At 44.1% G+C, this 16,521-nt stretch overlaps 1 protein-coding gene across 5 annotated transcripts in view; it reads left to right on the forward strand.

Moving 5' to 3' along the window:
• LOC147888477 (Protein phosphatase 2C family protein) overlaps positions 1 to 12,590 on the forward strand; it is a 38,195-nt gene extending 25,605 nt beyond the window's left edge. For all 5 annotated transcript variants that reach the window (XM_087392215.1, XM_087392217.1, XM_087392219.1 and 2 more), the window contains 4 exons: positions 10,821 to 10,904; positions 11,192 to 11,281; positions 11,412 to 11,459; positions 12,236 to 12,590. In XM_087392215.1, coding sequence (XP_087248341.1) covers positions 10,821 to 10,904; positions 11,192 to 11,281; positions 11,412 to 11,459; positions 12,236 to 12,367 — 354 coding nt within the window. In that variant the 3' untranslated portion in view covers positions 12,368 to 12,590. The remainder of the gene's footprint in view (positions 1 to 10,820; positions 10,905 to 11,191; positions 11,282 to 11,411; positions 11,460 to 12,235) is intronic.
• Positions 12,591 to 16,521: the final 3,931 nt, after the last annotated feature.

Consider the following 16,521-nt stretch of genomic DNA (forward strand, 5'->3'; position numbering starts at 1 on the left):
ACGATGAAGAGAGAGAGAGAGAGAGAGAGAGAGAAGTAGAAGTAGAATTTATTAACGTCCACGGGGGAGAAAGAAGTAGAAGTAGAATTTATTAATGTCCACGGGGGGCCAAAAATGACCCATGGGACCATCTCAATACAATGTAAAGAAAGTCTCCTAAAAAAGAGGGGTGAGGAATCTATGAGTTCCTGGCGACATGTAAAAAGACGGGTGACAAAAGATCCCAACGCTGTCGGAGAGGCAATAGAGAGAACTGATGTCAACTGAGCGGAGTCCTCCAGTATCTGCTGGGAGTCCTCCCTGATCTGTGCATATCGGGGGCAATGTCACCAAAAAACGTGTTTTGGGGCACCGAAACGCAAAGAAATGTTTCGTCTAACGTCCGAAACGGGCAGTTAGGGCGAAACATCCGGCTGTCAAAAAATCCGCCGCGACGGGTTTCTTTTTGAATTTTGCCGCCGTTTTCATTTTTTCGCTCCTCTCCCGCGCTGCTCCATTGCTTGCCTTGCTCCTAGTGCCTACCATCTACTCTACCCTCTACTCTACCTTCTACTCTATCCTCTACTCTCCTCTACTCTCTTCTCTCTACTCTACCCTCTACTCTAGTCTCTATGGTCTACCCTCTACTTTCCTCTACTCTACCCTACCCTCTACTCTACTCTACTCTACTCTACCCTCTACTCTCCTCTAGCCTCTACTCTCTACTCTACCCTCTACTCTAGAGTGTACTGTGTACACTGCAGTTGTTAGCAGCTGGCTTGCAGATGACGGGCTTTGATTATGTATACAGTTTACACCATACAGCTACCAGTATATCATTATGGCATGTTACATGTATGATGTAAACAATAATACATAATACATTTTGTTATATTTTGAATCTTGAATCTTGAATCTTGAAATTTGATTCTGAAATTTGAATTATAAAGTTAAAAGTTTATTGTTTGAACTATGGGCCATGGCATATGCTAGCAGCCATATGCACTTGCAACTAATTAGTTAATAGTAATTTGTAAACTGGAAGATCTCTGTCTTTGTAAACCTCAATTTATAGGCTGCGTGACGCATCTTTTTACTCTTTCAACTGTGTAATATGTGTGTGCATTGTGTGCACAATATGGATATCTGAGAGCTCTTTTGAGAGAGAGAGAGAGAGGGAGAGAGAGAATCTGAAGACAATTATTTATGAAGTATATATAACTTCTATAAAATATAGTATTTTTAGGAGTTTCTAGACGAAACGCCTGTAAAAATCTAGAAACGTTTCTTGTGACACTGATTGGGGGCACTGTAAAGCTACATGTGCCTCCGTCTCAACTGATAGCATCGCAGAGAGTACAAACTCTGGCGTGTCTGGGCTGATGCATCCAAGCTCCCTTCTCTATAGCAAGCGTATGAGATTTGGTGCGAAACCTGGCTATATTTCTGCGATAGACAAGGGGAATAGGTGTGCTAATGCAGGGCTGAGTAGAGGCCTTCATGGACATGTATGTAGACCAACATGAAGGGTTTATGTTGTCTTGATAATACTCCAGCCTTGTCCTCTTTTCATTTTTCAACTAGTGGGTCTACAAAGTGCTCAGTAGGGACATTTGAAATGAGAGAGAGAGAGAGAGAGAAAGAAAGAAAGAAAGAAAGAAAGTTTATTAAAGTCTTCGGGAGACCGTGAAGGTCTATGAGACTAAAGATAACTGATACAATGAGCATAACGGTGGCAGTCTCAAAACGGGCCAGCCAACCGTTTCTACAAAAAAGAGGTTATGAAGGACGGTGTGTCTAGTCTTGATACAAAAAATATGTGTCTACCTCCAGATGATACAAAAAAGAAGGGGGGGGGCCTAAAAAATGGGGCAGAGGGGGGAGATACAGTATATATGTGCAGGTGGTGATCGTCAGAGACCAATCATAGAGGGGCCGTCAAATGGGAGGTCGGAAAAAACCTTGCGATAGATGATTGGCCTCTGACGTCACGCGGCCTAGTCGAGCTCGGTCGTCGGGGGCGGCGGGTGGCCCTGTGGATGAGAGCAACGGTAACCCCGGTGGGGCGGGCAGAGAGCAAAGACGAGATGTCATGGACCCGGATGTGTGAGTCTGTCCGCTGGCGCAGCTGTCGTGGCTCTGGCTCTCGCTCACGTCCGCGTCGTCGGCTAGACTGAGGAGAGGTATCCTGTGACTGGAAGAAATCAGTGATAGGCCGCTGGGTGTCCTCACGCTATGTGTGCTGCTCGTGTCGCCGTGCTCGGAGAGAGGTATCTCGGTGGCGAGTCATCTCATGTAAGAGAGAGAGAGAGAGAGAGAGAGAGAGAGAGAGAGAGAGAGAGAGAGAGACCGCAGGAGACCTCGCGGGCCTATGAGACAAAGTACGGAATCAAGTAACTCATACAGACCACTGTGGGTCGGGGCAAAGGGCTTGCTAAGGCCCTTGCTGAGTACTAAAATGCTATACTTGTGCAAAATAGCAAAATTGTATGAGGGTGACGAGTAAATATCAAGTGCTTAGAGCCAGAGTCCCAAGTGCATGAACCGGCTGCACGTATCCAGGCTCCATGGTGGCTCTCTAATGAGAGGCAAAGAGCTCACATATCTGCATCTGTCGAGTTGTCTCCCGTGGTGGTGGAGGAGGGCGTGGTCTCCTCAATCTCTTGACCTGATGGGCTATGTCAAGGGTGACACCTCACCTCTGTCGATCTCCCCTGAGTAGAGCTGAAATAGGTTGAACCTTGATCGTGTGTGCTCTAGTCCTCATCCAGCAGTGCTGTGTCGGCTCTCTCCACCAATCCATACATCTCTCATGTCGGCTAGCTCCTCCTCCTCTACCCCAGAGGGCCTTGGAGCTGAGTCAAATGCATAGAAATCCATGAATTGTCTCTGTGCTTGGTCTACCTCAGTGCTCTGTGGTGCAGTGGTCCCATCCTGCTGCTCTCTCATATGTCATAGTAGTCTCTCTCTGTGTCATCGCATCTCCATCAGGCAGAGTCCAATACAGACTTGGTCCTGGAAGTGGATCAGTCGTGAGAGTGTGCCAAAGCCGTGTCCCTCTTGAAAAAGGTAGTGGTAGCGCCCTCGGATCTCATAGTAGGCTGGGCAAACACAAAGAAAATGCTTCTCTGTCTCGAGTGCCCCCATCGTGCACAACCTGCAAGTGCGCTGCTCTCTAGGTATGTCTACAGGTCTCCCTGCCTTGATCCTCAGTTGATGGGACGAGACTCGCATCTGTCCGATGGCAACCGTCAGCGCATGTGAGACTCCTCTGTCCTCGAGATACTGAGGTCGGATGATGAGCCCATCCTCCGATATCTCAAGAAATGGTCATAGTTGAGCTGGGTCTTGGTGGGAAACTCCTAGGCCCCCCCCCCCCCCCCCCAAGTGCGAGATGTGTGGAGCTGAAGGAGATCTAACCGTATGATGCGGTTAATCTCATCCCGTGGGATCAACTCGGGCGGTGCATCCATGCTATCTTGAAATGGGGAGAGAGAAAGAAAATGCTCCTTTGTCTCAATCGCCCCCATCGTGCACAACCTGCAAGTCCGCTGCTCTCTGGGTATGCCTGCAGCTCTCCCTGCCTTGATCCTCAAGTGATGGGACGAGACCCGCATCTGTTCGATGGCAACCCTCAATGCGTGTGAGACTCCTCTGTCCTTGAGATACTGAGGTCGTATGATGAGCCCATCCTCCGATACTCTTAGGAAATGGTCATAGTAGAGCTGGGTCTTGGTGGGGGACCAGGAGTTCCCCCCAAGTGCGAGATGTGTGGAGCTGAAGGAGATCTAACCGTATGATGTGGTTAATCTCATTCCTTGGGATCAACTCAGGCAGTGCATCCATGCTATACGAAAACGGGGAAGTCGGTCCATCTAAATGCTATGATTGGAAAACTATGCGGTGATGCATGCATGCCATGCTGTACCGACCCCACTCTCTGCTAGTCGTATGGAGGACTCTAGTGCCAGTCTCGGAAGTCTCTTGCGAGGTAGGTCCCAAACTCTGTGGAGGAATGTCACAGTTTGAAAGATGGCATCAACCTGGAGAGGGGTCATGGCAAACTCTGCTTGTACTATCTGATGGGGCACCGAGGGCTTACTCCGAACCATCCTAGAGCCCATAATCACCTGTAGCCACTCAAATCTCTTCCATTCTGCTGCTGAAAGATCACACCCCAAAAAAGGTGTGCATACATGGTAGTCGGCCTCACCAGAGTGTCGAAAAGCCAACACTTCGTTGATGGATCTTGGAAGTGCTCCTGAAAGCACTATTGCTCTAGTTGGGCCAAAGCACCATGCCCTCGTGTGAGTTGTGCTTTGGCTGCATGGGTCATCGTGAAAATTGGCCCTGTGAAGACTGAACCCAAGTATGTGTAGGACTGCACAATCTCCACTGGCTGACTCTGGTGGTGAAGCACTGTGTAAGAGGATTTGAAGATCATGACCTTGGTCTTCCCAAGGTCAACCATTAGGTGTCTCTCTCTGCAGAACACCTCTAGGGCATCTAGATGTCTCTGTAGTCCCTTTGCCGAAGATGACAAGAGGACTCTGTCATCCGCGTATAGTAGAATCTATATCATCAAGTCAGCTAGTGGTGCTCCCTTGCCTCCTGGGCGGTCTATGAAAGATGTGATCTCATCAATGTAGAGCCCGAAGAGAGTCGGTGAGAGAGGGCGTCCCTGCTCTAACCCGATCGTGCTCTCAACCCAGTCTGATAGACCTCCTGGGGCAACTCTCCCTCTGACGGACTCATATAGGCTCAGAACTCCCTAGATCAGAACCCCTCTGGAAATCTGCATATCTTGTAGTCCCCAGATCATGCGGGATTGCGGGACAGTGTTGAAGGCCTTCCGAAAGTGTACAAAACAAGCGTAGACTTTCTGGCGTCTCGACCTCTTGCCTCCTCAATGATAGTCCTCAGGGTGAAGATGTGGTCTAGTTTGGAGTGTTGTCTCCGAAAACGTGCTTGCCCTAGAGCATGTTGCCCATGTGCCTCTGTATGGCTGCTGATCGCCCTCTCCAGTACCGATCCATTGATCTTTGCCAGCGCATGGCCAATCATGAGAGTGCGATAGTTCCCAGTATCCATGGGGTCACTTGCCTTGTGTATCAGTACAATGGTGGTGGTACTCCAAGAGGGTGGGAAGCTGAGACATGGCGTGGTTGAACATCTGCACTAGGACCGGAGCCAAAACCTTCTGTCCATGATTGAAATGCTCAGTTTGTAGTCCCTCATGGTCCTGTGCTCTCCGGTAATGAAGTTGGCTGAGTGCAGCCCGCACATTTGGTGCAGTGAACAAGTGGCAATTGGTGGGCCTAGGCATAGTGGCCATATCAGGTGGTGCTTGCATCGGAACATCATAAAGAGAGCATGCATAAGTGTGCCAAATACTTGGGTCTGTGATGGGGATAGGCGGCTTCCCCTCCGATAGAAGCCCCCAGCCAATGGTGGGATCCCCCCCCGCGAAATGAACTGATCACCTCGTCCATTCCGTGGGTGAGGAAGGCCCGTTGCTTACGGCATGTCAGTTGCCGTGAGATCCGTTGTGCCTTGGTTGATGTCAAGTGGCCAAGGGCTCGCTCACATGTGAGATGAGCTCTCATCCTCTGTACTCATCATCATACCAAGGGTTCTGTGGCATTTTCCCTGGTGAGGCACGTGCAGATCGAGTCGTGGGGAAAGACCTGACAGCTGCGTCCATGACCATTGTGGCAAGGGTATTTGAGGCGTGGGTGAGGTCTACCTCATCTCCAAGTAGTAGGGCTGGAAGCCCCTTCACCAAGTTGCTCACATAGATGGGGTCTAGGTCACGATCAAAGTGAACCTGTACATGAGTGGGCGTGGGGGGGACCCTCCCTGTGACTGGCATAGTGGCAGAGATACAGAAGGCAAAGTACGAGTGATCAGCACCAAGTGGGGGAGGGGGCACAATAAAGTCGTATATCCGTGAGGTAAAGGCAAAGGGACCCAATAGGTAGTCCACTCTACTTGTCCCTTCACCATGCGGGAAACAAGTGAGCCCACCAGATAATGGCCATCTCTGTAGACCATTGTAAATGATCAAATCGTGGACAGCCCCTAGCTCAAGTAGATGTCGTTTATACTCTTTCACCTATGGTGCATCTGAGGAGTGCCTCACTATCTCGAGCTCAGTTGCATCTAGTGCTGGTACTATAAGGGAATTCAATGCAGAGTCTAGTAGGCCCATCTGCCTGTCCCCTGTGCGTGACCAAGCAGGAGGATGTCCCCTTGCCTGGAGAACTCAATGATATCATCCTGAATCGACCCATACGGGCTGTGCCCTTCTGTGGTGACCTCATGTGCATAGGATGTAGTATCTAGGGGGAAATAGCACACCGCTATGAGTATCGGTTGTGCGTCTGGTAGTTGGACTCGTATCCGAACGTGTCGTGCATGCTCCTCTCTTTGTGCCACTGATATGAGAGGTCTCATGTGTGATCTAAAGAGGATAGCCACTCCCCCCGAGCCCCGCACACCAGTGTCTCTCTTTGTCTCCTTCCTATGAGATGACTCCCGTGTATATCCTGTCACAATGGGCAGTCCTCTCTCGGGGCTCTCATGTGTCTCAATTTAGAAGACCATGTCTTTGTCAGTGTTGTCTCCAAGAAACCTCCCGGATCAGACTAGAGTGTGCCATTGCAATTCCACACTGCCATTCTCAGTCCACTTTGTGCCCCATTGGCCCGACACCGACATAATTCACCCTCTTCTTTCTCTTCCTTTTCTTCCTTTTCCCCCTGGTCCTGATCTCCTCTCTCTCGGATGATCATCCTACTATCCCTGTATGCAGCCCATTTCCTTGCTTCTCTCGCTGCCATGACGCGTACCATACCTTCCCTCCAGTGTTCTTGCTGTAGGAGGGTGAGGTCATTGTCTAGGTAGATCCGCGTTCCTTTCAAAGTCACCCTCATGCTCATGAGGGTTTTCCTATCCATGGCTATTTGGAGCTTCATCACAAGTGGCCTTGTGGGTGCATCGGGCTTGCTAACTCTCCAAGCTGTCTCACATGTCAGGTTCACACCCATTTTGGTGAACAAGGCTTTTGCATCTGCCATAGGAGTGTCTCCCACTGTGAGACCTCAAACCAAAACATTTAGGGCTTTACTGTTTCTCCTTTTTTCCTCCTCCGGAGCATCTGAAATGAACTCTTCTTGGGGGAAGCCGTGCCTTTCTTGACCACATCTCTCCATTCCAAGATTGCAGCCGCTCCTTTCTTGATCTTTTGTGTAAATTCAGCATGTTTACCCTGCATAGTGTCTTGCAAAAATGCAAAGTCTTTTCTGAGTTTTTCATTCGATTTCAGTTCATCTATAATCTTGTATCCTTCTTCTGAAGTTCCCTTTGCCCCCTTGAGCTGCTTCATTTGTTCCCTGATGATATTCAGCTCCTCGTGTAGGGATGGCTGAAGCTCCCCTTCATCTCCGTGTGTATTTGCCTTCAGTTTTACATTCTCATCTTGGAGACTAATCACCTGAACTTCCAAGCTCTTATTTCTTAGCATTCAATTTCAGCATCTTGTAGCTTACATGCCTCTTTGATAGTGGATAGACATGCTTTATAATTCCCATCCTCTACTTTCTGCCCTTTGGTCTAGTATTTCGTGTCTTTTCCTCCTCTGGTTTTCTGATCGGGTGAGCTTTCCATGGCCCCCTTCTCTGAAAATTCGAAATATTTGGTAGCTCTCTTGGTATTTTCTGATTGTCCTTGCAGCCTTCTTGAATGTGCAGGCAGTGTGCAGTTTCCTGGCAAGTGCAGAGCCTGAGGCGAGTGGGGCTGGCCACTAAGGTCAGCCTAGGGCCTACTAGGCGACATCTAGGCACTGCCTCTAAGCAGCGTGCTTGCTGCTGGAGCCTCAGAGTTCCCAGAGGCAGCCAGCCTGGATTGAGGTGGCACACAAGCAGCCCCCAAGCAGAGCACACAGGCTCCCACAGGTGCGAGGCTGCTCACACAGATCCCGTGAGCTAGCAGCAGACGTGGGGGGGTCACGGCAGGTAGGTGCAGTGATGGCGTAGGTGGCGTATGGGGGAGTAGAGTTGGGTGGAGGGGGATGCAGGGATGGATGGCAAGCAGAGAGAGAGAGAGAGATGATATGGTTGTATCAAGGTCCTCTTGAGACCCTTTATGATCCATGGGACTGGTCATCATTATCTACAAATAGTGATCTTTTAAATCCGGTGAAAGAAAATACTATAGACTTGCTAGCACACAAGCTAGCTCGTACTTGTTGAGCTAGTTGTGTGCTAATCCAAGTACCTTGTTGCGGTTTTCCAAAACTTCTTTTAGGTGACTTCCTAGCTTTGTAGCTGGCTGCTCTAATAGATTTTTCAGGTTGTTGCTGTTGTCATCATATCTTTCTTGGATGTGTGAATAGGCCTGACATCTTAGGAGTACATGTTGGGTCCCTTGTGGTGGCAGATTTTCTTATTCTTTCTTCTCTTGGGACCCCAGGTCTTGCCCACCTCCCCTTCTCCATCTCTAGATCATGATCGGGTTCTCATTTTACATAATAGATGCCTTTTAGACATTGATATGTCTTCCCCAAAGTATTTTTGCATTTCATAGTTGTCCATTGGATTGATTTCCTGTTTGTAGAACTGCATTTTAGCCCCTAGGTCTTGTCATAATTTTTGTAGCATCTTTTGTGTCACTAACTCCGTGATCTCACATTCATACTTTGGTATATCAGCAACTGTTCAGTGCCATCTAGTGGTTTATATAGCTTCCAAGGCCTTGCGAGGTATCTTGTTGGCATCCATCTTTTCAACTTTGTTGAGGTAAGCCATGAATTGGCATAATCCTTTCCCTTCGAGAGGTATCATACCCGTCTCAGCCAGTAGGATGGGATAGGGGAGCCTTAACTTGCAATGTGCCTATAAGAAATCTTTAATGTAAAGTTTCTGATCTTGTCCAGTAGGTCTTAGAGAGCCTGGAGCCCATGTTGGACACTCATAAAGGATCACTGTTTGTAGTGCCTTCTTGCTCTTATTTTGGAAGCTATAACTCTTTCACTCGCAGTATTATCCTTTTGTAGTCGTCTGTGAAATCCAGTCGTATATATTTATATGTGCTGACTGTTTACAGGTGTTGTCCTTTGAAGTTGACATCTACCTGTTTATTACGTGTCCCAATCACCATTTCTTTGACTTATTTATATTGACTAGCATCGGAGCGTACAGAATTCTCTCAATGCATCTAAATGTGCTTGCAAGTTCTCCTTGCTCTTTGCGAAGAATACCACATCTTCTAGTTAGATAAGCATTAGCAATTCGTATCTTGCGATCTGCACGCCCTCCTTGCTATGTTTTCTCATCCACTCTCTTAAATCATTGATAAAGAGGCAAAAAGTGTTGGTGACAGGGGGCATCCTTGCTTCACTCCTATATCATTGCTTATGTCAGCTTTTCCCTTGGAACTTGATCCATGTACTAGCAGCTGTGCTAACTATGCTAAAACTATCTCATAGAGTCGATATGTTGCTTCTTTGAGTTCTAGAGGGACTAGGAGTTTTTCTAGCCTTTCCCACAACTTCCTACATGGAACTGTGTCAAAGGCTTTCTTGAAATCTACAAAGCAATAGTAGACTACCTCTTTCTTCCAAATAAAGTGTTCGGGACAAAACGTTGCTTGGGATGGTGCTCTGACTCCTTGTTCTTGTGCCTATTTGCTGATTTTTCCTCAAGGATAGTGCCATATAGGTTTGCCATTAGTCTACTCACTATGGTTGTCGGATAATTCTTTGCCGTCTTGCTATCTCCCCTCTTATGGATTGGTACAATCGTACTAAGCTACCATTTTGAAGGAAACCCTTCTTCGAGAGCCATATTCATAAGCCTGGTAAGCATTTTCTGTCTTCTCGCCTCCCCATGTCAACATTTCCACACTAGCCCTTGCATGAATGGAGATTTCCCATTCATTAGCTAGCTTTTTTAGGGCTTTACCCACGTCCTCCTTAGTTTTTGTGATCACATAGTCAACCACACTTGATCCTTTAGCTGTCTTGCATGCGTATCCTTCCATGTTTTGGAAATTTGATGTGCAAGTACAGATTTGCAGCCCAAAACATCCATATAGTAGGAGGAGTTGCCTTCGCATATGATTTCCCAAACATCTATATATGTCCTTTTCCAGCCTCTTCTTTCTTCATTGTAGCAGCGGCTTGTAAGAATTCTCTTACAAATGTCTCAAAGTGGTTGAGTTATTGCTTCAAGGCCAACTGTCCATGAACTTTGGAGAAGCTTATTGAGAGAAGCTGATGTTCCAGTAGATTTAAGTTGGATTTTGAATGATTCGGTGGGAGGTATACCAGTCATAAAGTTCTTTGACTCCTCTCGGAGTGTAGAAGAGAAGTGTACTGCAATTTTGCTATTTCACTACACCCTATACTAGGATAGACTTCGAAGATTTGAAGTCACAAATAGGAAAGCTTATGTTCAACTATAGATATGAAAAAGATAGATGCACAGTTTTTAAGAGTTGAAAAATCAGCCTTGCATTTTGATTTTTGTTGCTGCACAAAAGTTGCAGCTGTTGAAGATGTCCTTTGTTGGTTGAACTTCCTTCTAGATAATTTGTTCATAACTCTAGGAGCCTCTTTATTTCCACAAAGCATTGGCACTAATTGCGCTGTTTTCTTAGCAAACTTCTACCTTTTTACTCATGAATTTGAGTTTATGGAGCGTTTAATCTCTTATGAGACTTGTCTATATAGGAGGCAATAAGGAACTAGCGCAGCATTACAGACATTTGTTCAAGTGTGATTTACTTGAATGTTCCTTGATTTAACATGAAGGTTGCGTGCTTTTGCAATGCTGGATCAGGCTGGAGGCTATGTAGGGGAAAACGGTCGCTTGTTAAATCGGCTTGAGGTTTCAAGAGCATTTGGCGATCGCCAATTTAAAAAGGTGATAGCTCTCTCTTTTCACACAAATATGCTTTCAATATCTGCATTTTGAACACATTATTTGCATTTGATTATATTTTGTTCTACAGTTTTTCTTAGAATACCCTTAGCAAAATCATGATTTTTCTTTTCTAAGCATAAGTGAAATTCGGACATTGCAGGTAGGTGTAATTGCAGAATTTTATTGTAGAATTTTGGACTTTAGAACAACAGAACTCTGAATTTGTACGATTGGATATATTCTAGTCTTACAAAGGTACATATATATGTGAAATTCGGGCATTGCAGGTAGGCGTAATTGCAGTTCCAGATGTCAACAGTTTTGAAATAACCGAAAGGGAACGCTTTCTGATACTAGGCTGTGATGGACTCTGGGGGGTGAGGATATCGAAGCTACATTACAAACTTTCATATAATTTCTGTTGACTAGCATTTTCTGGAGTGTTCTGGTTAAGAGAATGGATTTGATATTGTAGTTTATCCAGTGTCTCATAAGACATTTTGCCAGGTGTTTGGACCAAGCGATGCTGTTGAATTTGTTGATGCACAATTAAGGGTAAGAGAATCTTCTGTTGTAAAATTGCAAAGATGACGCTTTGAAAATGTCTCTTTTTCAAATATCTGTTTGTACTTGGCTTTGATTATGCAAATATGCAAGTTTGCAGATATCTATGTTCATCAAGGTCTCGTTCACAGATTCCCTTGGGGTTCTGAGATCATGATTGCCCTATGCTATGACTTAATGATTCAGCCTCAGAAGCATCGTCAATTTTGGTTTGCATTTCATGCTTGTTCATTAGATTCAGGCTATATGTATAAGTGTGTGTATGCCTGCTGCTAATGGGATTCTAATTTCTAATGGCATGACTCATTGTCTATCTTAGAGAGAATAATCTTTGTATGAGTCTTAATACATGTGGTGCTTGTATACATTCTTGAGATGTTTGTCTGCCATGGATGATGGCACTAGCTAGGGAGGACATCATTGCTTTCCAGAAAAGTCCGCTTTCACTTGCAAAGAGAGCTGCAATTGACATTGATTGGGAATCCTCCAATCATATCTTAGACGTGTAGATTGCAGGACAATGTTGGATTTTTTATCTTCCTGAATGTACTATTTTTCACAAAACTGAACTCTTTTTGAAAGTGTTTCTCTGGAAAAGGATGTCAGAGAGACTGCACTCACGCAGATATAATCTACTGGATGTATCAATTGTAGAGCTGGCTCGTTTTGACCTGTGTAGTAAGAAACTAAGTACAACATTCTGTGGTGTATTTCTCTTCAAGCAAATTGTGTATCTAATCAATTGATTTCTTTGTATCCTGTTTCAGGAAGGTGTTTCTGTTGGAGTAGCATGTCGCAGGCTTATTCGGGAAGCGATTCGGGAGCGAAGATGCAAGGATAATTGTACTGCATTGCTAGTTTCATTCAAACATGCACAGACACACAAGTCTTCTCACTGAGATTCTGGAAATAAGGACCTACTTTTGGATTTAGGTTTTACTACATACTCATACGCACACATGAAAACAAAAAAGTGTATGTAGATATATGATTCGATTAGCCCTAGTACACATGTTTGATGCATGATTTGTCAAATTGTGTTAGCATGGGCGTGTGCCATCATGGATACATTAAGTAAATCAGGTAACATCTGGGTATTTTCGCACTTCCTTTTCTTCTATTTAAGATCTTAGTTAAAAACAATTATGGTCTGTTATGCTTCGATTCCCTTTCAGTAATATGCTTCGGTGAGAAGTAGAGGGACGTGAGCTGAGTATTATATTCATGCACCATTGTTAACCTTCCATACTGCAGAGTTGTTGTCTTGTGGCATCATTATGATCGTATTTAACCCTTAGCAGTGCACACGTGTGCAACCTTAAATAAAAGTGATTGGCAATGAGCAAGTGAGCCATTATAAATGCTTGCATTATGGTAAAATATAGTCGAGCATGATAGACTTTGGTAGCATCATGTTGGCTGTGAATCAATTGTAATACTTGGAACCTCTTATGTATTGAAGATGAATGCATGCAACATGGTGTGATATCATTGTGAACCATTATTAATCTAAGTTCATAACGATAGTTCTTTTGACATTTGTCGCCTCATAGGCTTAGACCATGGGTAATGGTACAAACCATTGCCATGCACTATTGGACGCCATATCTCAAAATGTAAGGTATCATCTCTGCTTTATTTTCTCAGTTTGTGAAATTCAGGGCATGATGCTTCCAAATTTACATATCTCGAGGGTTTGAGGAAGCAACTTCTTGAGCTTCTGGTGGGGAAACCTTTTGTAGTAGCTGTCTAGAGAGCAACTCCTAACACTACTTTTGCTCATACTATTGCCATCTACATCTACAGCATGTGACGGTCCTTTTAGCTACAAATGTTTAACTAGATTTGAGAGTATTGTGAAGTCCTTCATGGGGCATGTGGGATATTCTATAACAAATTTATCCACTTTATACACATGTTCATGTGTCACTCACCCAAGATGTTTTCCAAGAGAGATCATTTGTTTAGGCAAAGGTACAACTCCCATTCGAGGACTTGAAGGGAATGCTAGTAAAAGCACCTATTTTGCATCAATGCAATGGGGATGTCATTTATCATGTGTGCACATATTGAAGTGGTCTTTACTATGAAGGAATGCAAGATGGACTCCCCAACATGTTTCACAAAAGGACCAACAAGACACATCACATTCTGACCAAGCTTGGGATGCGCCATCTCTAGTAGCATGTTTGCATATAAAGCACCATGTAAGACTAGTATAGGATGCTCTCCCTGTACGTTGTGTATGGTTTGGATGCCATCATGCAATATGAACCTTGCATACGAGCTAGTAGCATGTTCAAGGAAGTGGGTGACATTTTTAAGGCTAGTATCATTGAAAGGTTTTGGGATTAGGAGGAGCTTGAGGAGAAGCAATCTATAGTTATTACGTTTGGCACATCAGTTCAAAATACGTCTAGTGTTATATTCAAGCAAGTATTGGAAGCATAAACCAAAGTTGTGACTTGGTGGACACGGCTATTTTTCAATGCAAACTTCACTCCAAAGGTGCTATTTATTTAGCCTTGGGAGGAAAGGTAATCAAGTCACTTGTTGATGGTCATGGTTACTTTCCACCAATAAGACAAGGACAAAATGAAATTAACAAGAATGTGGATAAATGTTCACCACCCCTAATGGGGTATCATCATTCAAATCCAAGTATGAAGTCCAAATTAAAGAAGGTTGACGCATGCAAGTGGTAGGGTCCCAAGGTTGAAGTAGGATGTAGGGTATCCAAAGTAGAAGCAAGAATAAGATAACCACTAGTTAATGAAAAGAGAAACATGTCCTCATTTCTTGCTCCTTACATCCTTCTCTCTGATGATTTTCTCTTCCAATGGCCTCTCCTACCTTTGGCCCTTCTATTACATGTGTATCTTGCTTCCTTCTCATTTGCAGCTCATGTTCCTACCTTTTACATCTTTCTCCCTTGTGCATTGTAGTTTTCTAAAATTTTTGCACCTATACCTCACCTCTCCCCGACACCCTCTACTCACTAGATCTTCCTCCCTTACCTACGATCATAACTACTTTCTACATATGTTATGGTCACTTGCCTTGCTTCTCTCTTCACATCTCACTAATTAACTTTGCCTTTCCCCATTTTCCCTCTATTCAACCATGTATCCCTTACATGCCCATTACACGTGTATTTCCATTTTGAAGTAGTCCCCATGATTTCGATCCCTCATCTAAGATGGAGGACTTAAGAAACACTCCACTTCTATTACAAAACTAGGAATAATCAATAAGCCATGCTAGCTTGTTATTACTTCAAACTTTTGTACTATATTTTGGAATATATATGTATTAACTCAAAGAAATGGTCATGATTATACACACTCTTTCGTTAGATTCCATGTAAGGATGCCAATCTATTTCTTTTGGGACTTAAAAGTACCCTTTAATATTGTTAATAAGTGTACTTCTATCCATTTATTGACTTTGTTTGATTTGAGTTGTGCCTCTGGGACAAGCTCTCATGTTCCCCACCTACATAGATGGACATTAAGATAAAATCCTTGAAAGACTAGGAGGTGGTAGGAATTGGATACACAAGAACCTACCTGTATAGTCAAGAACTTATAACCTACTACAAGAGTTGGGAATCTTGTTACGAAAATTCAGAAAGGTAGCTATTAGCATTGAGGTTGCATATGAATTAGAAGCCATGAATTGAAACTATTGGAAGAGCCATATAATGATAACACATATCCATTAGAGAGATTCGCATTGAGTAGGGCGTGGCTTTAAATCCAAGAGAGAAGTGAGATACGGATATTGCGCCATACATTGGCCATGGTGGTCCTATTAGGGAGCTTATGGGAGAAATTATAGGTGGTGGCAAATTAGAGATGAAAAAAGCTAAGCATTAAGGTATTCCAAACATGAATCATGGTGGGTGTGTAGAAGGGCCTATGGTAGGATTTAAAAATGTAGGACGTTCCTAATCACAAGAAATGGTACTAACATCAACAAGGGCCACTTGCTACTAGTGATGCCTATTTTGAATGTACAGTTGCTACACATTTTTCTTCATAGGGATAATAGTTTGTTAAAGAAAAGGTATAAGATATTCATTCTACTGATTTATTCAAGTGGCTACATTTTCATGCCTCAATCCCTAGTTGCTTTATAAAATATGACCTAGGCACATTTTATGGGAGTGGAATGTTCCATTGAAACAAATCTAGTGCAACATGCAACATTGATGGAAGCTCTTAGATGGATATGGTGGTGTGTACCATGTTGCAAGGTGGAATGTAGTGTATAGCAAGTCCTAAAAAAGTATGGTTTTGGTCTTAATTATTTAGCGCCACTCTCCCTCTCTCTCCTCATCGATCTATTGCCAAAGCCACATTTGTTTTACTGACTTTTACACTCTATGGTCCCAGATGATTGATTTTCTCCTCTCCTTTTGGAGTTTTCTCGGATTAATCCAAGTTGTCAGGGCTCTAATAGCAATGTAAATGCTCTATATTGATTAACTAGCATTTAAGCATAAACAAAGACAAACATAAACATGGGCTCCATGTGCAAAGATTCTACTACCCCATACTACCACTACACGCTTAGAGATGTGATCATGTTGTGGTCTCATTGGCCTCAAATGTAGGTATGAGGAGCAATCTCCAAAAATGAAAGTCACTTATATAGACCTCCCGTAAACCACGAGCCATAAATAGCCCGTGCCTCATTATAACTAAAAACCCCACTTAGTGTGCTTAATCCTAGTTTTGGTTAACATAGCCTAAAGATCTTAATCATGATAGTCTTGGGATTGAACAATGATGATAGGAATGTGTGTTGCTCCTATTGTATGACCCAAAATTGCTAATACGAGGAGGCAAGTTTTTTCTCAACAAATCAATCCACTGCATGGATTGTTGTCAGTTGGGCAATCTTTTCTAGAGAGAAATTAAACCCAGGAGAGAAAATAAATTCCATCCTAGTGCAAGAATGAAACACCACAGGGATTTTGATATCCATTATGTTGGGTCTAGATGAAGATATTCCAAGCTCTTCTCGACCTTCACAAGGTGGTCGCTTG

The sequence above is a fragment of the Dipteris shenzhenensis genome, chromosome 21 (genome assembly GCF_047967505.1).
Source record: "Dipteris shenzhenensis isolate YYH24624 ecotype China chromosome 21, Dip_SZ_1.0, whole genome shotgun sequence".
NCBI lineage: Eukaryota > Viridiplantae > Streptophyta > Polypodiopsida > Gleicheniales > Dipteridaceae > Dipteris > Dipteris shenzhenensis.